General features: G+C 47.5%; 1 protein-coding gene across 4 annotated transcripts in view; it reads right to left on the reverse strand.

The window, feature by feature from the left end:
* Window positions 1–5,980: 5,980 nt before the first annotated feature.
* MEIS1 (Meis homeobox 1) overlaps window positions 5,981–22,697 on the reverse strand; it is a 111,238-nt gene continuing 94,521 nt past the window's right edge. For 2 of the 4 annotated variants that reach the window (XM_075035543.1, XM_075035544.1), the window contains exons 10-13: window positions 11,766–11,824; window positions 10,439–10,528; window positions 10,071–10,166; window positions 7,373–7,564 (exon numbers count right to left, since the gene is read on the reverse strand). In XM_075035543.1, the coding sequence (XP_074891644.1) occupies window positions 10,108–10,166; window positions 10,439–10,528; window positions 11,766–11,824 (208 nt within the window). In that variant the 3' untranslated portion in view covers window positions 7,373–7,564; window positions 10,071–10,107. Of the gene's footprint in view, window positions 7,565–10,070; window positions 10,167–10,438; window positions 10,529–11,765; window positions 11,825–22,697 lie in introns of all 4 variants that reach the window. The other 2 variants (XM_075035541.1, XM_075035542.1) reach the window with 1 other exon arrangement.

A 22,697-nucleotide genomic window follows, 5' to 3' on the forward strand; every position in this document is an offset into this window, starting at 1 on the left:
CCGGCCCGCAGGGTCGCTCGCCGTCCGCAGGTGCGGAGCCTCCGCGTCGCTCCCTCCGCCCCTCCCACCCTGCCAACTTCTTTCCCCTTTTCCCGCTGATTGCCCCCCCCCAAAACCTGCCCCTCGGCCCCCGCAGGTGCCAGCCCTGCTCGCGGGCTGCCTTCAGCCCCGTGCTGCGGGTGGGCAGCCTCGGGGGCCCGCATCCCCTGGATGGGTGTCCCTCCGTGGGCACCCCTTCCGGGGGGTATCCCCGGGATGGTTGTCCCCTTACGGGCATCCCTCAGGTCAGTGTCCCCCCGTGGTCTTTCCCCCAGGTGGGCAGCCCCCAGGTGGGTGTCCCCCCACGGGCATGCCCATCTGAGCACCCCCGGCCCCGTGGGCGCATCCCCGGCGGGTGGTACCCAACCCCTTTTGGGGATCACCCCCCCCCCCGCTTTCTACCCCTCACCCCAGCCCGTTGGGTGCGGGGGAAGGGAAAACCCACGGGGGTGCTCCTCTGTTCTCGAGGGCTGCACCCTGACAGCCCCCCCTTTTTTGGGGGGGGGGAACTGCCCCAAAGCTGAGGCTCAGCAACGAAGGGAAGCGCTGCCGCTGCGCCAGGGAACCCTCCCTCACCTCCGCTCCCTGCCTCTCTGTTTTGGTTTTTATTTTTCCCTTTTCCATAGGTAAATATCCACGCAATAATATTTATTAACAGTCAGGATGCTGCGCGTATGTTTCTTTTAATTGTATTTTACCAGGATGATTCCTTCTTGCTTTTAAAACAAGCGGCTTGGAAAAATATTCCCATTTGGGGCGAGGGGTAAAGGAGAGGAGGGGGGGCATTTTTATTTATACCTTTGACATTTAAAAGAGCATAATTAATTTGTCCTGCTTGCATTAACATTGTTGAGGAAGGTTTCAGAAAGCTAACCAGCAAAGGGAAGGGGGGGAGGAAAAATAGAAGCTCGCCTAGAAAGCTTAGTAATTTTTTTTCTCTTTCAGATGTGTAATCAATCATTCGAGTAGGAGGCAGCAAAATTGTAAAGATTCGATAGATTAAAATGCAAATGAAAGGTAGAAAAAGAAACATTAACATGGCAATCAAAGATTTAATAATCGTAAATCACGGTGGGGTTTTTTTGTTGCAGCTGCAGTTTGTGTGTTTTTTATGTTTTAATCATGTTCGTTCTATAAATAAATAATTTCTGAAACGAGACTAATTTTTCACTATTTTAACCGTGGGCTATGGCACTAAATATTATTTTTTTTAAAGTATGGAACTCCAGATTGCAAACTATCAGACCAGAAAAGAGAGAAAAAAAATAGCTAAGTTGGATTAGTTCACATTTAAAATTTCAAGTGCAGCGTCTTCGCCCCACTGCTTCGCAGTGCCGACTGCTTCACTTTCCAACTGAAATCCTTATAAAGTTTATTTGGAAAGGTGAATGTTTATGTAAAAGCAGACAACCGGCGTTTCTTTACAAGGCTCACAGTAGCGCCAACCCTCATTCCCGGAGGAAATAGAGAAAGATAAAAATATATACATATATATAGGGGAAAGAACAATATCACTTAGGCTGTAAGTGTATTACTTCCAAACTAAAGCCTTGCTAAATTTCCAAAGGAAGGTTGAGGAGGGGGAAACCTGGGTAGAAAGCTGATCAATGCAGGGAAGGACGAGCCGGAGAGGATTTGCTTTCCCCACGGTTCAGCGCTGCGCGTTAAAGGGAGGCTCCGGGGCTGCCTGGGGTGGCTGGGGTAAACTCGGCGTCTTTCTGCCCTGGCTCACACAGGCTCGGCTTTGGGTCCCCCACGTCCCGGGTTTGGAGGGGAGGGGGGGGCACTAGCTCATCCTCTGGACAAGCGGCTGCAAAAGAATTCTTTCAACTTTTGGGCGCAGCAGATGGAGTTCTTTTTGTGCGGGGATGAGGGGGGGAAAGGAGTTAATCTTTCCTCCGTTGGTAACCTTGACGGAGCAGCGGGGGGAGAGAAGGGAGAGGGGGAAAAAAACCTCTCTGACCGCTCACGTTTGGGGCTTTTTAGCAGCGCTGCCCTCTCTATAGCGCGCTTGGCGCCGCTTCGCCGCGGTGAAAAAAAAAAACCGGTAAAAAACAACTAAATGCGGGAAACGAGCCGCGTATCTACCACCTCCTCCTCCCCGCCGAGGGGGCCCGTCCCCGTCCTGCCACCCCCTCCTGGGTCCCACCACGTCCCCCGGCAGCGCTCCCCGCCGCTGGGCCTTTCCGCGGGGCGGCCGCCCCTCCGCGCCGCGGGGTCCCGCGCATCCCCCGCGGCCGAGCTCCGCGGGGCACTGAGGGTGCTGCCGGGGAAGGGGCCCCCGCGGAGCGGCCGCAGAGACACCCACCTCCCCCCCCGCCCCAGCATCGCGGCCCTCCAGGCAGGTACCCGGCCAAAGGCTTCGGGATGGGGGGGGGAAGAATTTACCGAGTGGTTTTTTTTCCCACCCAAATCATATTAGACCCACTTCAATTTTTCCATCGGTGGGTCTTTTTTTTTTCTTTTTCTTCCTGCCCCCCCCCCCTCCCCAAATTGGGGTGTCCTAGGAGGACGGCCCCGCCCGGGAGCTGCCCTGGCCCTGCACGCCGGCTGCCGGGGCCACGCTCCGGGCGGTGCCCGGGACTTGTTGTCTGCCAGGCGGGGACCGGGGGGGGGGACGACCGGGGGGGCCCCGCCGCCTCCCGCAGCCCCTGACCCCGGCATGCACGGCGCGGCTCCATTGATCATCCCGGCCCGCCACCCCCTCCCTTTATGAGATAATGCAATTACAAACATCAATAAGGAGCTGCGAGGGGAATCATTATGCGGTGACAGTGATAAATGACGGTGCAGAAATAGCATGCCTTTTTTTTTTTTTCTAACAATCCAGGGGCTTTGGGGGCTGAGCACAGTCACCAAGGTAACAGATGACATCCAAAATGGCACCAAAGGAAAAAAAATGAACAGTCTTTCTTTCGCCTTTCACTCTTTTCCCCCTGCTCTTCCAAAAGAGTTAGTTGGGTCTTTAGAAGCAGCTGCCACACAGGCATGCAGTTATTTCCACACGCATTAAAGGGACGGGGAAGGTTTGCTGGCTGTCACACACAAAGCAGCAGCCCGGCCCGGAGTTGAGCAGCCACCTCCAGGCGGCACCTCGGCGGCGGCAGCGCTCCGCCCCACGCGTGACCGCCTCCGCGCCGTGCCGCGCACCGCCCGCCCCCGCCCGCGGGAAACGTTGCTTTGCTTTTATATATATATATATATTAGCATCCCGGGCGGCATAGCAAGGTCGGGGAAGGGGTAAATACTCTGCAGTTTTACACGCAGGTTCAAGACGCGCGGAGTGAGGCTCTGGTAGCGGGGACCTTCTGCGCAACAGCGCCGAGGGTGGAAATATTCAGCGCGTGTCCGAAAAGTGCCGCTTCTGAGTCCAAAAGTACCTGTGGCTGCGGGAGGCACGGCCGGGCCGGCGGGACAGGCCCCCCCCACGCAAGCCCCTCTGCCCGCCGGGGGTGGGGGGCGTTGGTCCGCCCCGCTCAGCTTGGCCGGGGTTTGCTGCCCCCCTCTCCCCCCAAAAAACCTTGTGGGGTGCGGGTGCCCACTGCAGGCGCAGGGCAGGCCCCGCGCAGCGATGCGCGCAAATACCGCGCTGATGGGCCTGTCCCCCCCTCCGCCTCTCGGGGGGGGGAGGAGTAAAGCGTTGCGCCCGCCTTGCGCGGCACTGCGCGCACCCGGTCCCGCGGGACGCTGCGCCCGGGAGGGCGGGGGCGGCACAAAAAGCGAAGGGGGAAGCGGAAAATTGGGGCTGCTCAAAAAAAGAGGGTGAGGGCGGGGAGAATAAAGCCTCGCCGTGGGTTGCACAAACTTGGGGCCGGCGGCGCGCAATGCCCGCGGCGCTGCGCGGACAGCCGCGGAGCTCCCCCTCCCCCCTCGCGGCACTCTCCCGAGCCCCCAAGAGATGGCAGTCGAAGCCGGCTTTCTTCCTCCTGCTCCTCCGCAGCGGGCAGCGGCAGGACAGCGGGGCGGCCAGCCGACCCCCCCCCCGCCCCGCCCCCGCCCTCTCTCCAAGTCAGCCGCCCGCCCCCCGCGCAGAACCGCGCAGCGCAGCGCGCACCGGCGGCGGGGCGCGCAGCCCCCGGGGCTGGGGCGAGGCGGTGAGGAGCAGCCGGGCGGCCCCCCCCCGGCTTCCCCCCCCCCGGCGGCCTCCCCCGGTGCGGTGAAAGGAGGGTAGCTAGGAAACAGCGAGCGGCCCGAGAAGGCGGAATTTCCAACGTGTAAAATGTTCTTAACGGAGCCATTGAGAGAGTGCAATAAGGCGTGAGGGGGAACTAATCTCCCCATTTAAATGTTTGTGGCAATTTTATCTAAATGAATTTTAATGCTAAACGAGGGATAATTCCCTATTTGTAACCCGTTTACTTCTCTTTCCTGTGCCTCTGAAGCTGTCTAACATCATGCGATGAACAATAACAATAAAAATACTGTCAAGGCATATTCTTCATTTTGAATGTGTTATAATTACAGCTGATTAAATGTCTTGGGATATAATAGTGGGTTTAATTTGAAATCTGCCCCCCCCCCCAAAAAAAAAAAAACCCAACCAAAAAAGGCCCGATGGAGGACGGTCTGTGCCCCACTTCTCTGCGGCTGCGAGGAGGAAGGGACGCATGTGCCCTCGCATGCAAGAGGGCGATTTGTTTTGTCTTTCAAGAAACATTTAAAAAAACCCAAACAACACAACAAAACAAAACACTACCACCACCACCCACCCCCCCCCATAAAAAAAGAAAAAGGCAAAAAGCGAGCCCCGTTCATTCACGTTTTGGCAGAAAAGTGTCGTTATTCCGGGCTCACAAAGCGGGAGCCGGGATGTGCAGCCTCCTCGGCGGACAGCGGTCCTTTAAAAAACAAGGGGGGAAAGGAAAAGAAAAAAGAAAACTCGGAGTTACAAAAAAAAAGAAAAAAAGGAAGGGGAAGCGATCCCAGCTGCGGGGGAAGAGGACCCCACTTTGGTGGCTTGCTTAATTCAGCAAGGTCTGCGCTGCCTGCCCCCAGCCCTGCACAGCCCGCATCCTGCACAGCCCTGCCTGCACCCCTGCCTGCATCCTGCCTGCACCCTGTCTTAGCCCTGCCCGCACTCCTGCCCAGCCCCGGCCGCGGGGGACACCGGGGGGGTACCCCCGGGGGGGCGGTGGAGCCCGGGCCGGGGCTGGGGGGGGCGGCTGCCCCCACAGCACCGCCGGGACACGGGCCCGCCGCGGGGTGCCGGCTGGCGCGGGAGGGCGGGGGGGTGGGAGGCTATTGCGTGATTTTGCCTTAATTAAGATATTTATGTAATTTTCCTACCCCCGGGAAACTTTTTTTTTTTAATATACATAGCTGCGATTTTATTTAAAGAAAATGAGAAGGTATCACAGCCTACCCAAGCTGCTTGGTGCTATTTAACTCGCTGGCTTCGGTGCAGAAGTACAGCTGTGCGAGGAAATTGGTTAATGAGGAGAAGACGGCCTGCACCAGCCTCCGCTTGCAGAGGTCCAGCAGCCCCTCGCACCAGCACGTCATTTACTTACAAATATGCATTGCCCAGGCAATGTTTTCCAAGTTTTATTTTCCTCCTTCCTTAGTATGTTCAGTTCCAGAAGAAATGTAGTATTTCAGCGGATCAGATAATTTAAACTGCGTATCAGAACTGTAATTTGGGGCGGGGGGTAATACTATTTACAAGTTTCTTTCTGATAATGCCCTACAATATCACATTTATTAACAGGCAACAGTTCCCATCCTGACAATTTACAGTGCAAGTTCCAAGAAAGTTTCTTTACGCAGCGTAGCATTACTTTTACATTCTTTAAATACGAAGCTGGTATTTAAATAGCAAATGGTAGGTACATCTCCGGAGCTAGCTGAATTTCATAGCTGCTCAGCTCCAAATTTGGGATTGAATGGCTACAAATACTGAAGGGGGGGCAGGAAACAAATTTTGCAAGCAGTGGAGTCACCATGACAAAAAATAATTTGTTTTTATTTTTAGATTCAGATTTCATTACTGCACTCAAACTACTACAACTGGGCTTTGAGTTATTATACAATCCAAACTGTTTCAATCAGAAACTCTAAGACTCAGTGTGCAATGATTATTATTAATAATAATTAGCTCCTTGGTTTCTTGATAGAAAAAGGCTATCAACAAGCATTTGTTTAACCACAACAAAAGTATAATTAGCTTATCCCACTTAGTAAATCTGTATGCATGCCAACTCATACCAAACTGCTACTTTTACAAAAAATTTCAATAATACAGATCATTTTTCCAGTCCTTTTTGCACAAAATTTATTTACAATGTATACATAAATGCTCCATGATGGGACTATGGAAAAAAAAAATGCACACATGACCAATGTCTTGCCCAGAAAGAAAGTCAACATATTAAAAATAAATCTTCAGTCCATGTTTCGAGCTGCATAAAACAGGAAGTGATGTACAAGGTGGTGGTTGCTGCATGGGGACAAGGATGCTCTGATGTGACAATTAGGCTTCAAATACACTGCCTTTCCGTTTCCATGCTTCCTCCTACCAGTCTCCTTAAGACACTGCCTGCAACAGCTGATTAATCATTGTTGATGACTGCAGTTTTTCCCATCCTTCCCGATTTACATCTGTTCAGGCCAATTCAAATATGGTGAGTAAATGAATTAGACATGCAAATTCACGCCCCAGGCTAGAAAGAGAGAGAGGGAGAGGGAGAGAGAGAGGGAGAAAGGGAGAGAAAGAGAAGAAAGACACACAGAGAGAGAGAAGGACAGAGGGGAGAGAGAAAGAGAGAGAGTGTGTGCATGGCTGAAATCCTAGGATAGAAGAAAGATTCTTCTGCCTGACATAGTTATTTTAATGCTCTAAAAATCCTGCAAATAAGTCCTTTCTGTCATTTGCAGGATAAGTGTAAGGCTTCTTTTTTAATGTAAGGAGGCTTCTGGAGGAAGTGAAGAGCTATGGAAACAACACACATAGTGTGGAAAAATTTCACTTTTTTTTTAAAAAATCTATAAGAAACAACGTAATATGGATAACAGTATAATAGCATTTTACAATATTTCAACTCTTTGTTCTCTTAATGTCTTATATAGGTATTTAGCATGTCCCCAGAATTTGACTTCAGTTGGTGTTTTCCTGCTTTTCAGGGTCCCTGTGAAGAATTGGAACGTCCCTTGGTCCAAAGTTGACACCAAGAACTCCACAGTCATGGCAGAAAGACAATGTTTGAAATCTACCGTCGCTGCAGACAACGCTTACTTCCCTTAACCTACTGAGCATGAATGTCCATCACTTGTCCGCTCACTGCCGGCTCGCCAGTATGAAGCATTGTGGGGCTTGATGCTGACATAGGCATTCCAGGGTGGGGTGGTCCTCCATGCATCATCATCGCTGGGTGGTGAGGGTGTCCAGGAATGTAGGTATGCATGGGGGGGCCATGATGCAGCTGAGCGGGATGGGGGGGCATCTGGGTTGGGGTGTAGCTTGGCTGTCCCATATTCATACCCATTGGACTACCCCGAGACACATAATCCCCTGGCATACTTTGCAGCCCTGCGGAGAGGAAGAGGTGGCGGTGAGTGGTGGGGACCAGCTACTGACATCGGGCTGTGAAGCTCCTCTGCTTGGGCACGGCAAGGCCGGCATCGAGCCAAAGCTGGGATGTGGAGTCATGGCCACGTGAGTGCAGTTGCCCTTGTGGGATCCAAGCCTATGTATGGCCTCACAATGATGGCAACGGGAATGATTCCCAGGTCAACCCCCCCCGAGAACACCCTCCTCCCTCCAAATACAGAGTTTTAGGAGATAAAACCGCTTTCTGCTTTCATGGTTAGGAACGTATGCGATGGAGATGCTTCCGATCTGGAAGCACGCCGGAGGCAGAGCCAGGCTGATGATGACTAACGTCACATGGGGTGGTGGCACCAAGCTGGGGAAGCCCTGCGATGGCTTTCAGGTGGGCTCCAGCCCCCATGGCCTTGCTCCAGCTACCCACCTTCATCTCCCCGCTTATAAAAGTGTGCTGGGAATACAAGGTGGGGAATCCGTAGTAGCTAATGAGGGGCTTGGGAGGAGAGATAGGTTAAATTAGTGTCGAGGTTTACCAACAGTCATTTATTTAGCTCTCGAGCCCGATCACTTGGACTCTGTCCCAAGTATTCGTGCCATTCAAACAGACGCTATACAGCAAGCACATACGTCGCTGAACAAAGGCCTCATATGAAGCTGAAATTGATAGGATTACTAAGGACAATTGTTAAATCAAACCTGTATTTTTAAACACGTTAAAAATATATATATAATCAACAACAGTTATCGATTAATTCTTTCCCCCTGCTCACTTTTGTCCGAAAAAATCAGACGTGCAACTCAGTCAACCTTTCAGTGGGTTTGGGAGAACAATAAGAAAAAAATTGGACCTAAACCAATAAAACCTCCTGCTTTCTGTGGGCCTCTGCCTTCTGCTTGGATTGCTGTAGCTGATGGGAACTGACAGGTGTATTGTTTCGGAGAGCTATAAGCTCCATAATCATCAAGGGTGAAAGGCATACGCTATTGCTAAGTAGGTTCAATTGGCTTTAGTTCTAAGTAAGAGCGCGCTGTGAATGCACCGAACACCTTGGAATCAGGTCTCAAGGCTCTAGCAATGAATAGCTGCTTAATCTAGCCTAAAGGAACAGTTTTGAACTAATGAAAATTGCTTATAAAATATACTGTACTCACAGCTCTTTAATCAAAAAAGATGATAATATTTTTTGTAATAACCTATTAATTTAATTGGTCACGAAGCATAAAATACATCATTTAAATTTAATTGACCCAGAAACTAAGAAACAATATTTAAATTAACTAAGCTAGAAATTTCCATGATGAGGTAATAAGGCTGTTGCATTCCCAAGCTCAGAGGAATGTTTTCACAGCTAATTGTTAAAACTTAGTTTTGACTCGCGCCCAGAGAAGACGACTACGGAATACACTTGGCCTGGGTAACTTCAAACCCTACGTTAATATAGGCTGGGGGCAGAACAAAGATGCCAAAATAACTGCTCTTAACTCCAGAAAGAGAGCGAAAGGAACAGAATTGGGCACCATTTAAACATGGTACTGGTGCCTTGGTGCTTCAAACAGCTTTACTCTTTTTTTTAAAAAAAAACAACCACCAAAATTTGTATAATGTATTTTCCCCTACAAAAAGACAAGAGGGGGAAAAAAAAAACTGGGACAGTTTTTCTAGGCTTTCTTCGCGAGGCCTGCCACTGAAGATTGCATTAATGATCTCTATTTTTGTATACTGAATAAGTCAAATCCATTTGTCACACTGCAAGTGATGGCATACTTAATTTGGATATAGTCAATTAGCCTGGGCTAAGCTCCATAGCCTGCTGCGCACACCTCTATTTTGTATTCTCTCTTTTTCCTTTGCCACACGTAATCCCATTATGACGGACAGACAAAGAGAAATAAACTTGAAAAAAAAATTAAAAAAAAATAATCAAAGTTTCGTCCATCGCCTTCCAAAAGGCAACTAAGTGAAGCCGCCATTTATTTATTTATTTATTTATTTATTTTTTACCTATCAGAAGTCTCTGTTTGGCTTTTTTGGTGTCTTGCAGGTTAGCGGGAGAAATGTAACTCATGCATCAACTGCGGTTAGACAGATTTATGACACTTTGGGGACATGCTCTTTCCTCTCCCTGCGCTGCTGCAGACCGCTTACATTTTGCAAATCAGTCTGTTGCCAAGACAACGGGCTCCCCCACCTCCCCGGTTGCTTCTTGTTTTGTCATGTGCTCGGGGATGGATAATAGCATCAATGTATGGCGGCGTCGATGTACGGCGGCGTCGATGTACGGCATGCGCATGCACGGGGGGTTTGGGAGCTTGGAAAGCTTGAGCTGAACCGGAGGGAGAGAAACCCAAAGGAGCCCAGGCATAGGATGGATGGATGGATGGAAAGGAAGGAACAAGCATGAGGCTATGGGCAGGGAGAACATAGGGAAATGCAAGGAGACAAATATCCCTCGGACAAAGTGAGAACAAAGACCCCGTTTGTACTTACTTCCCCCTGGCTTTGCCATTGGTTACCTAGGTGAAGGTTACATGTAGTGCCACTGCCCCTCCATGCCCATATTCATGCCCATTCCACTCATAGGTCCTAGAGGGAGATAAAAATCCAAGAAGATGCCAGAGAATGAGCAAAGTCAACAGATAGTGCCCAAAGCCCCTTTCCAAAACACAGCATGGCAGAGGGTCCAGGACCGCTCGAGTGAGAAGATGCCTGGTTTCCCTCAGCGGTGTTGAAGGCAGGCAGAAGACAGGCGAGGCAAGGCAGGCAGCTGAGACAACGGCGGAGGGTGGAGGTGCGGTTCCCTGCGGTGGCACGACTAAGGTCACCCATCGGTGGGTGACACTCCCCCGGGGGCTTACCTGGCGCTCGGATGCCCATGTGCTGCTGGCCGTCCATCACGAAACCTCCCATCGGCTGCCCATCGGGGTTATAGGGCGTTCCTTGACTTACTGGAAAAGCGCAGAACATTGCTCTTTAGCGACAGCCAAAAGGGTCGCCTCTTCTCACAACCCCCCGCCCCCCAGACTGTGTGAGATGGCTATCGATGCCAGCTCTAAAAATAGGGAAAAACATTTACTGTTTGAATTTAATGCTGGGCTAACAAGCTTGCTTAGTTTTGGCTTAATTTCCTACTGCGAGTTTGGAAATGAAGTTAGTGATCCGAAATCTCGAGACACAAGGAACCCCGGCTCCAGCTGCTGCCACTGCTGACGTCAATGCAAAGACCTGTGTAGGAGCTGGATTTTATGGCTGGAATAGTCACACTGAAATCGCAGTGTGTTAAATTACGCCTGTGTGCCTTTGTAAGAGCAGGACCTGAACACGTCCATGCCAGATATTTACCTCTAATGACAAAATAATCGAATGTACTCAAAGAGCAAGAGTCGCCCAAAGGCATCTTGGACAACGACAGATTTGGATAGTTTGGCAGCAAGACTCGGAAAAACAAAACCAACTGGGAGTAATGGGTTATTCCTCAATGGTAAATACCCACACAGAACTGTGAGCCAAGACCCCAGACAGAACCAGCATGTGAAAACTCAAGATTTAAAAAAAAAAATAAAAAAATCCCCCCAAAGTAAACCCCAAATGCTCAGTGATCCCAAAAGACACCTACTAAAAATAAGAGGCAAGGGACAAAAGGACTCTATACAAGTACCACTACCTGAACTCAAGGTTTTAACTGTACATTAAATGCTGGCTTCAGAAGTAAGCTGCCTTGGGTTATTAAAGCACATAAAGCTCTACCTCATTGAATGTCTTTGAACTTTACTGAGTCCCACAAGCGATTCTGACCCCTTTGCCCTTTTGACAGGTAATAAAGTTTACAGCAATTCCACACCAAGCCATGCACCAGGGAGTGGTCACAGGAGCAGAAAGAGCTGGGAAGGAAAACTCCAAACAACTACTAAAAAAAATAAAAATAACTTCAATTCCAAAAATCTGGTCACAGAGTGGATCACTTTAGTTTCTTTTTTTTGAATTTTCAATTTCTTTTTTCCCCAAATGTTTTAATCATGTTAAAATGATTAGGGTTGTAATGAAACAAAGCTGGTTGTATTTTAATTGTCAATCACTCCCAGCATTCATTTCTCATTTATTTACCAGGTAATGGACCTCCCGGTGAATGGCTTAAGGATGGTTTTTGCCTGCGTGACTTGAATACAGTTACTATTGGGGACTTGCCTGCTCGATTGGACTGGTCTATCATGGGCTGAACTATTCGTCTTCTAGCATTAATAAACCTGCAAGAAAAAAGAGGAAAGCAAACGGTTATCGAAGGGGACGACTTCCACCCATCCCCAAGCCCTCTTGCCCTGCCGCGGTGCTCTCCATTGGGCTGTGTGAGGATGCAAATACGGCAAAACCTCTAACCCCAATGACCTCTGAGAGCACGAGCTTGGGGTTTCCGAGCTGATTTATGTTTGCCTGCTTTTTACCACAGTCAGACACTTCCATTTCATCTTTTCATGGGGGATTTAGCTGAGTTTTCAGGAAACAATACCAGCAACGCTCTTCTCAATTCAGAACGGGCCACAAAAAAAACGGGTGAAGGCAGCAAGATGCTCGTGAGGGCATCTGCTACCTCCCCCTCATTAGTGCCATTTCTGCCTTATGTCCTCTGACTTCTTTTTCCATTTTTTTTTATCAAAACCTGCCCCTACCTCTTGCAAACCTAATTCCCTTTTAATGCCCACTATTAAGATAATGAACTGTGATGGCAGAACCCCATCAAATGAGGGAACGTCTGGAGTTTTATCACCGCTAAGTCACACTGCTGGGGACTTCAGAGCCATGCATTCCTCCTAGCCATTTCTTGGTGGGCTTTTTCCCCCCCTCTCTCTTTATGCAAAGTCTGAGGGGTCAAGGCGAGGTCATAGCTTTACAGTAATTGAATTTATAATCCTGTTTTCTCCAGCTAGGCCTGACCATTTACAGCAAACATCTTGTTAAACTGTAATTACTGGACTACTGAAAATTCTCCCTGAACAATGAAAAGCAGATCTTTGGAAATAAAAAAAAAGGTACAATCGTTTTTAAAAATAGCCATCTGCAACCGTACTCTTTGCATTTTTGTAGCTCTTCGCCTCAGTTAGTTTTGCAATGCTTATTTGGCAAAGGAATATTCAAAATAATTTGCAGCAAAACAGAAGAAGGGGAAAGATCACAAGTGCCCTGGTCTCCTCTGTGGGCAGTCTTTGTGGCACTGAAATCAGGAGGCTCGAAACATGGCTGGGGATCTGTCTGAAGAGCATTAGAAGAACTCTTGCAGTTTCGTTCATCAGAAAGCTTAGTGAAAAAACATTTGGAAAAAATATCCATTGAGCTTTAATCATGGCAAAGCCTCATAACCAGACTTTACATTCTTTAAGAGAGAGAAGAAGAATAATAAAAATGTGTATGCCACAATATTTACCAGTAAAGGAAGAAGCGTGAGTGTGGGTAAAACCAAACTACGCTTGCAAAATGCAAAGGGAAAGTCCACAAAGGGCTACTTGGTGCTTGTTTTCGTTGCCTTTGCTTGGGGTGGCTTAGCAGGAGCTCTCCTACTGCAGAGATAAAGCCACCAGGACCTCCCTGTGGGAATCAGCTCTGCCCACCCACTCCCCTATACCAGCAGGGAGAAGAATCGCAAACCACCACCCCGTGCTGTTTGTTTTGCCCTCATCAAAGACCAGAGACCATAGCAATTTCGGTCTCCTCCTATCTCCCATTCCCGACTGACTCCTGTTACCCAAACTCCTGCAAAAACTAATCAAGATGTTGAGCCCTAATCGAACCTGTCTTGACAATATGGGCTCAAAGGCACCAATTCCGGGTGCCACTCTGGAAACCTTACACCTGAACTAGGTCATGTTTTGTCAGCAACAGTATTGGATCAATTTTTCTACACATTTCTAATAAACCACTCCCCCTCCCCAACTCCAGCAAAGTGTTGCAAATCAGTTTATCATTATCTTGTACAAACCATGAAAATTAGAATCATGTGAGCAGAAGGTTAGACTAATTCTCCTTTCTCATTATAAGCACAGGTGTAGCACAAACACCATGTGAAATAAGCAATTAAAAAAACCCTGCTTTTTTTCCCCATTAGCTGCCTTAGCTCCATGACCAATTAGAAAATTGTTTAATATCTGTAATCTGCATTTGCAGAAAGCAATTTTCACAGCAACTCTCCTACATAAAACAACAACACAAAATCCCAGTGCCCCAGCCATTTCTTTCTGCAAGCCCAGCAGGCTCTTGCTGTGTTTACTCCATCCTTCTCCTGCCTGACTGCCAGGACCTGTTACTGTGGCAGGAGGGGAGGGTTTCTGCTAGCTGTGAGATTTTCTAGTCAAAGAAACCTTCATTTGCCAAAAGCTTCTACCCCAAAGAAACCCCGAGCAACATTAAGCACACACACCCCAACTTCACAGCCTTCTCTTCCTTCTCCTCCAAACTACAAGCATTTTTAATAAGAAAGGGGGCTCGATAATAAACTACATAGCTAGCATAATAAACTATATAGCTAGAATTTACCAATAATTATCCCCAAGATGTGCCTACAGTAAAACATATTCCCACCTGTTTGCCTGTCCTGGTTTCAGCCGGGATGGAGTTAACTGTCTTCCTAGTAGCTGGTACAGTGCTATGTTTTGAGTTCAGTATGTGAAGAATGCTGATAACACTGATGTTTTCAGTTGTTGCTCAGTAGTGTTTAGACTATAGTCAAGGATTTTTCAGCTTCTCATGCCCAGCCAGGGCACCTGACCCAAACTGGCCAACGGTGTATTCCATACCATGGGACGTCCCATCTAGTTTAGGAACTGGGAAGGGGGGGGGCAGTGATTTGGCCGCTCAGGGACTGGCTGGGTGTCGGTCGGCGGGTGGTGAGCAATTGCCCTGCGCATCATTTGTACATTTCAATCCTTTTATTACTTACTGTTGTCATTTTATTAGTGTTATCATTATCATTATTAGTTTCTTCTTTTCTGTTCTATTAAACCGTTCTTATCTCAACCCAGGAGTTTTACTTCTTTTCCCGATTTTCTCCCCCATCCCACTGGATGGGGGGGGAGTGAGTGAGCGGCTGCGTGGTGCTTAGTTGCTGGCTGGGGTTAAACCACGACATTGCCCCATGCTATCGCTCGGGATATCTGCTTTAAGAACATTTTACACACAGGTACTTAACAGTTATCTTCTTCCTGCGCATTCGTATAAGTATTTTCTATAAGTAGCAATTCTGCCAAACAGCCCAGTGTTTGGATGTCTTTGGGGGGAATTCAGACGCAAGAACATTTTCCTTCTGGGCAAAGTAATAAAATGACATTCTCGCTCCTCCCACTAGAAGTCAAATGGAGGTCAGCTCCCCATCCTTGTATCTGTTTAAATAAACTGGTCCAGCTGTTTGTTTCCAGGATGCCCTTTAACCTTCTGTCCCATCCTCCCTGCCTTTGTAACAGAATGCTTTACTTTGCATTATAGTAGACTCCAAACCACTATGCATTAAAAAAAAAAGAAGAAAGTATTCACTTTCAAGTTTCTTCCTGCATCCCAAACCTGGAATTCATAAGAACCCATCAGATTAAAACTATTAATGTGGCTTGCTTTGAGAGAGCACAATGCAGCGCTGTTACATTTACAAATCACATTTGAGAACTCTTTGCAAGTAAAATTGCGAATTAGCTGTTGCTGCAGAAATATATGGGTGTGGGGATAATTTCTTTGTACTCTCTGTTTTTTAATTTGATAGAAGGGCCAAGATCTTTTGAACACTCTTTGAATTTCCAAAGTGCCAGGCTGATGTAACACCAGCAATAATGATGGAACAGAAAAGCTAACAGGAAAAATCTCACTGCCCCTCTTCCTGTGTATTCACATTCACCTATTTTAAGAGAAAGAAACCCTAAATCACTCTAATTTTTAAAAGTTCAGAGGAATCAGGACCTAAAAAAGACATTTGCCTATTAGGTGCTACTCAAATGGAGTATTATCAAAATATGACTTAGCATAAAACTTAAGTTAATGATTAAGACAGTCGCATAACCTTACTCATGTGAGTAAAGACCCGCACAGGCTCAAGGACTTGCATAAAGTATTTTTCCCCACACCAGCGCTCTATGCATTGGTACCTTTGCTCCAATGTGGGAGGGTTTTTTTGGTTTGGGGTTTTTTTCCCCCAAAGAGCAGAATCAATAGCAGCACAAAAAATGAGATCCCTCAGTGTACAAGTTGTACCCATCTCCCTGCTCAAGGAGAGAACTCTGCAAAACAATGCTTTGGGTTGCTTTTGTTTGTTTGTTTTTTCTTTTTTTTTCTTTTTTTTTTCCAAGGGAAGGATCTGGCTTGGAGGAAACATTTGAACAGTTGGGCAAACACAGAAGTTTAAAGTTTTTGTTTTTTTTTTTTCAAGTTAACTTTTCCTTGCCTTTTTGGATACATGAGATTGTGCTTTCCGCTGTGTCCCAAAAAGCAAGAAAAAACCAGCTATTCTACCTGCGTAACCCCAAAGAGGAGTAGAAAACCCTCTTTTCTCCAATTTGCATTTTACTAGGATGCTTTCTCTTAGGCTTCTTGCCTGGGTTCTGTCTCTAGAGGTCATTGGCAATCTCCCTGGTTGGTGCATCGCCGGTCCCACGGGTGAGATCCAGCCCCAGGGATGCAGCAATCTGCCTCTGCACTCTGACCTTCAGCTTGGCCGCCCTCGCTGCCACGCACAAGTTTTGTTTCTTCTCAGCAAGAGGCGGCTTGGCTGGTGATGACAAAAGACTTATTTTAGTTGGAAATTGGCTACAATAATAGCAGACAGAGAGCAAGGATTTTTCGGAGGGTCACCAAACTCTCCGAAAGGCACAGCTCGCTAAGGCTCAGGTTACAGCCCGAGTGACATTTTCCGCACAGATCTGGTCTTTCTCCCTTCCCCTTGTATTTCACTTCTGTTGAGTGAATAAAACAAGACCTTCCTCTGCTGTCACAAATTTCCAAAGTCACCTTTGCTCAAGAATTGACAGAGCGGTTGTGGGGACTTCCAATTTGCAGTCTTTGAATGAAATTTCCCAGGACCAGCTGTCTGAAAGGAGATGCTGAGACTTAGCGGTATATTGAATTTTTCTCTCCCCTCAGCCCTCCCAAATGAGAAGAGTTTCACACCATTACTAACTTTTGATACTTGGAGTTGCAGGCTGCTCCCTCTCAATATTGTCCCAAAGCATCACATGCCAGAAGTCTGGGTATCACTAGCAGTGCCAAGAAATTCCCGAAAATCTCTCTGCCTCATTTTCTCCTTGAGCTCCTTCTAGCAAACCATGTGTAAGGATGATGAGAAAGCCCACAGTACCTACAAACCCCAGTGCTAAAATGTCTCTTGCTCTGGAAAAATAGTATCCCTCTTGACAACAAACAAATCATTTTTATAACAGATGCCAAAGGAACCAGAGCCCTTCAAACTGGCAAATAATTCACTTGTAAAATCAGCCATACTCTTTTCTGCACACTGTGATCCTTCATTTATACAGCAGCGAAAACAACCTTCTCTATTTGGCACTTAATTCCTCAACGCTTAACAGGTTTATCTCTAATAAAAACAATTTAAATGGAAAGTGTGCTATAAACCGGGATTATTACACTTCAGTAACTGCTTTATTCCTTATTTTAACATATTTTCATTTTTTCCTGTGTATTTGTTTTCCAGAGCTTTTTAAAGGAGCTGGTTAAAGAAATGAAAAAAACCCTAGAAATTATTTCAACAAATACTTTCAAATGTTTTAGAAACAGCCTTAAAAATTGCAAGCTCCCTCTGTAATTATGAACAGAAAAAATAACTGCAGACTTCTGAATGGTAATCATATCTCCCCTTCCCTAAAATGAGAAATAAATGTTAAAAGAGTGCTTACTGCCATTATTAGAAAGTTCTGATCCTGAAGTCAGTTAGTGAGCTTAATGACCCGTAACTACCAGTCATTAGCAATCCATGCTCTCTGTACTCCCTTTATTTGTAAAGAAAAAAAAAAATCCAAAACACTCAAGAAACTTTGTTCAATTTAAAGTCAAACCTTATGAAGTCATGTTTGGCAACTTTTCTTGGTTTCTCCTCCTCCTCCTCCTCCAAACCGAAGACAGTTCAGGACTGCAATACATCATTTACAACACTAAATGGAGGTAGGGAGGGAAGAGAGAACACAGGCTGCTAACCGCCCACTCCAGACACGTAATATTGGAATATACTCCAAACACAGCGAGTCCATCCATCAGGAGGATTGGGAAGGTCTCCTGAAAGCTCTGCACTCCTCTCCCTCCCTCCTCTGCTGGCAGCACCAGCACCAGGGACTGTATATAGGGCTGGGGGCGTCGCAAGACAATATTGAAGAGCGAACAAATAAAATACTATGCAAAAACTAGTGATGAAAAACCACTAATTAGCTGACAAATTTGATGTAAAGCACTAATGAAAGCCATGTGTGGTTCTGCAATTTAGTTTTAAAAATAGCTTCTGACTTCAAGCATTACTATGTGACCCCACCGATGGATTCATGTTGTGCATTCAGAAAAGTTGCTTTAAAGCAGGAGAGTGCTATTGAATCTCTCGCAAGCCAACCCTGCTAATGTAGTAAGCATATCGAGTGCAAAAATAGAAAGCAGAGATGGGATCAGGTATGCGCTCCTTGTAAAAGAGCCGGCTATGCCCTACATTTTGACCGGCCCAACATGTACCAGCTCTACCTTTGGCCACCTCTGTGCTTGCTCTTCCCCCAAGCCCTTAAACCCCACTTCCCCTCCTGCTCCATTACCATGCTTTCTTCTCAAAGCACCGTGGGACGCATTCTGCTTCCAAATAAACATCGACAGGATTTGGGGGAGCACCCTGCCACCAGCCCCATGGGACATCACGCAGCCACGGTGACCGCCTCGGGGTGGCAGCAAGCCCAGCGGTGGCTCATGCTCTTGGCGCAGAAGGGACGGCTGATGACTTCCCATCAAGGTAGGACCCACAAGCTCCTGGCCCTGCTATTCCCTTGGCCCAAACGCTCCCCTAGCCCCAAATCTGCACAGACCTCATGGCTGGTGGCTGCTCGATGGGTCTTTCTAGAAGCAAGCTGGGCAGGAAACACTTTTCCCATCTTGCAAAATTTTCCCTGTTCCCCAGTAGGATGGAGCTAAAGCCTATTTGTATTTATTTAGCTAGTTCTGAATGAAAAACAAGGGAGGGACTCGCTAGAGAGGAGTGCAAAGCCAGCATGCCTGGGGAAGGGCTCCCTGGAGATACACGTCCCTGCTCTGCCCATCTCCAGTGCCCTCCCACAGCACAGGCGAGCTGCTGTTGGCCTTTCTGGTATGCTCTCCTCCTCCTCCTCCTCTCCTCCCATCCACAAATCCCACTCAAAAAAACTCAGCTGACATGGAAAGTTTCCGGTGAAAATCCAGGTCTGGCATCCAGGCGTCTCCCCGCCAATGCCAGGGAGCCAGAGCAGAGCCCGGGCTGCATGTCCCGGCTGCACCAGGGAGGGCTCACAGCAACCTCATTCCCTGACACCGCAATTCCCTCAGGGTGCAAAGCAGATGTAAACTCGCCCTCGGCAGCCAGATGATGTAAGGGGAAATCTTTACATGGCAAAGCGCCAGTGGAGCTGACCTCCCGTCTCTTCCCTGCTCCCAAATCCCAGCGCAGCTGTAGTCCGCTGATCTCTGTGTGCCACAATTAGCCTTTAAGGAATATGGCAAGGATTCATCTAGTAGATCAGTACTAAAGCTGCTCTGACTCCTGCCTGGGACAGCACTAGACCCCATAGAGCACTGCGGTTGGGTACACAACACACTACCAGCCAAAATCTTGCCTCCCACAAAAATGCTCTCGCTGCCCAAGGACTGATGCTGCCTGGTTGCTGTTCCACTCCAGATCTGGAGAGTGATTCACCTCAGTGCCGTACAGTGCACTGTCTTTCCTGGGATAGAGACGTATGTGCTTCAATGTGCAGGCCATGCCACAAACCCCAGGACCTCTCAAACGCTCGTGGCAGAGGATGCGCAGGCTCTCCGCAAGCTCTGAGAGCAGCCCAGACGTGATGCACATCTCCCAGCTCCGGGTTTTCTCCCAGCTCTGAGGGAGGTCTGAACCTCAACTTCCCATCTGAACCTTCAGCGGAGCACATCTGGACTCTGTAACTCGGGTCCTGATCTGGTGCACACCATCAGTGCAACCCAGCAGCTTTTCTTCAGCAGAGCACTTCAAACCAACAACCCACGTCCCGCTCGATGGCAGGGATTACCCTGGGAATGGGCAAGAACTGACAGCAAAATACTCGCTATTTCTTTGAAAACACTACTCTCTCTCAGCAATTTCCTTGTCTTCTATCGATTCAGCATAACCTCTTATTTAAGGGAGTGCAGTGTTTGTGAGAGGTGCCTGCGTGATCTCAGAGCTTTCTCCTGCCACACAAGTGGTCTAAACACAGAGGTTCCTCCTTTGAGGTCCAAGGCTTTTTCCATACATCAAGTGGGGAGTCCTGTCCAAACAGCTTTTTCCCCGTTCACTCCTACCTGTAACACATATGGCATGGGAGCTGGAAGCTGTGCCCAGTCCTCCAGCCCAAGCTAAAGCAGAGAGGCTGCTTCCACATCTGACTGCTGGTTTAAGTGCGTTCCTGCTCACTGAAGATATGAGAAATGCTCTCTCCGTGCTCCTGGATGGGTTTCCTCACCCTCCTTGTCACCAGAAGGCCACTTAAGGAGCATGGAGTAACTCTGTACCCTGTCACCCCACACCAGCTCCTCCAGCCTGCAGGACAAGGAGAAGTGAACCCAGGGTGGCCAAACCAAAAGCCCCAGGAAGTGTCTTTGGGGAAAAACACCCCCAGAACCCCCAAAGACAAAACATAATGAACCTCTATGCAGGGCCAGTGATTAGTACATGAAATAGGCTTTGACATCTCTCTGGTCTATAACCCGAGACATTGGCTTGGGGCAGAGGAGGGAAGCTGTGATTCCTGTGGTTGGGTCCTCCCCACCACTACTGAGACAACAAACATGAGCATGTTAGTGTATTTTGTGTGATGTGGACACCTGCAAAACTGGTTTGAAATTTTTTTCCCCTTTTTTTTTTTTTCCAGAAACCACAAAAGATACAACTCTGAGTCACAACCAACCTGAAAAACAACCCCACACTTCTGGACAAACTCCCCGCCAAGACATCCTAAGTCAAAACATTGTTTTCTAACCACAACTAATAACCTACTTTGTAATCTACTTTATCTAAACATAATTTCCCATTAAGTGAAGTAATTCATTTTTCTTATAATCCTACTCCTGACAGCTTTTTATTCAGGGCAGGAGAAAAGACATCCTCAGAAAACAATGCAAACAAAACACACACAGGGAGGTCAGAGGAATGTCAAAGATAAAAAGAATTTGTGAGACCATGGGACACAGAAATCTTAGGTATCAGCCCTCCAGATGGTATAAACCACCTTCATAAACCAGGTGAGAAGTTTAACATCTCTGGGATAAATCTGAATTAAAAAGGAGCAACTGTTATTGTTCTTTATCATTAGCCAAAAAAGCCACAAGGACTACAGTGCCTGGGCAGGGAAGAAAAAAAAAAGCCCCATGAAACTGTTACATGACCTAGATTTCGTTGAAGAACTGCGGAAGTAATATTTTTCAGCAGCATCTGCTGCCTTTTCTTTTCTTTTTTAAAAGTAAAATAAAAGGCAGAAGCCTCGTTAGTGCTAACGCTGGTAAAGCCAGCCATACATCATTTACACTGAAATCATTTCAGGGCAGGCAGGGCAAAACACACGCCCTCAAAAGCACGTCCTCACCCTGCGCCTCTGGCTGTGTTTCATTTTTGAGAAGAGAAAATTGTTTTAGCCAAGAAGGAGGCAACATTTGCCCCATTTTTAATATTTCAGGCTGACTTTTTAACCACGCAGTTTGTTTTATGCAGGTGCAGCCTGGAGTGAGCGCCTGATGTAAGTGTGAGAGAGGGTCTCTGAGGTCACCTTTCTCCTCATGTTGGTGTTTCAGTTTGCAACGGTTAATCGTTCTACACCAATCTCAGCAACTGTTGACACAAAATAGGTGGAGATCAGGTCTGTGCAAGCACAAAATACCAGAAAGGCAAACTATATGTAAACACACTTCAGATAGCTATGACAAGAACAGACCAAAACCTGACTTGCAAAGCAATGACAAACCATTACTCCCCCTTCTCTCTTTTTTTAATATATTGAGGTTATATATATATATATATTTAATATATTGAGGGTATTTTTCCAGACAGAAGCATCTCTCTCACTAAAAGGAAACCAAGCCCTGAGAACTGTATTTACAGAAGACGGTGCAGAGCCCTCCCCTTGCTTGCAAAGCAGCATTTCCACAATACAATAGTGTCCTGGATGTTTTTTTTTTAAAGCCAAACTGTGCACACCTGAATCTGGGTCTTTTTAAATAAAAAGTAGCAAACAAAGCCTTCTGACCCCTACCCCGATCCTGCAGAGCAAACCTAGGGCAGGAGCGGAGAAACGAGTAAGTGGCGAATGTTTGCATGGCACTGTTTCATCTTATTTCCCTGACACCTGACAGCGCATTCGTTACAGAATATTAATGCACCAACTAAAAAAAGTTTGTCAGGTACAAACCACCCCAGAAGAGGATGGAAGGCCCAAAGGAAAACAGGGGTTTTTTTTGGCTGCGTATTAACTTCTCAAGTGCTGAGCATCTTTTGTTAGTCAAGACTATTGGCAGGTAAGCCCTGTTTGTACCGTGCAACACTCTGCAGTGGGAACCGACCTTTCTCCCTCTCGAAAAAGCATCTGTGTGAATAAAATAACACCACTTATTTTATTTGCTCAGTGCTCAGGGTGCCACTAATTAGTCTGTTAGTTTGTGCAAAATGATTCCACATTCCTCTTGAAATAAATGGTGTTTGCCCTGCTGCTTTTCCCCAGCCTGAATCCAGGGGTTGTCAGAGCAATGGTTAGGGGAAATATCCTCCCCTGGTGCTCCCGGACAGGGTGACCCCCTGTTTGGGGTGCATGGAGACTGCCAAGGCTGGACTGAGCAAGAAACCCAGGGTCTATCAGCTCTCCAAGGTGAAAGCCCTTCCTCTGCTCCACCTGAAGTCCCAGAGGCTGAGGGGAG

The sequence above is a fragment of the Buteo buteo genome, chromosome 9, assembly GCF_964188355.1.
Source record: "Buteo buteo chromosome 9, bButBut1.hap1.1, whole genome shotgun sequence".
In the NCBI taxonomy this organism is placed as follows: domain Eukaryota; kingdom Metazoa; phylum Chordata; class Aves; order Accipitriformes; family Accipitridae; genus Buteo; species Buteo buteo.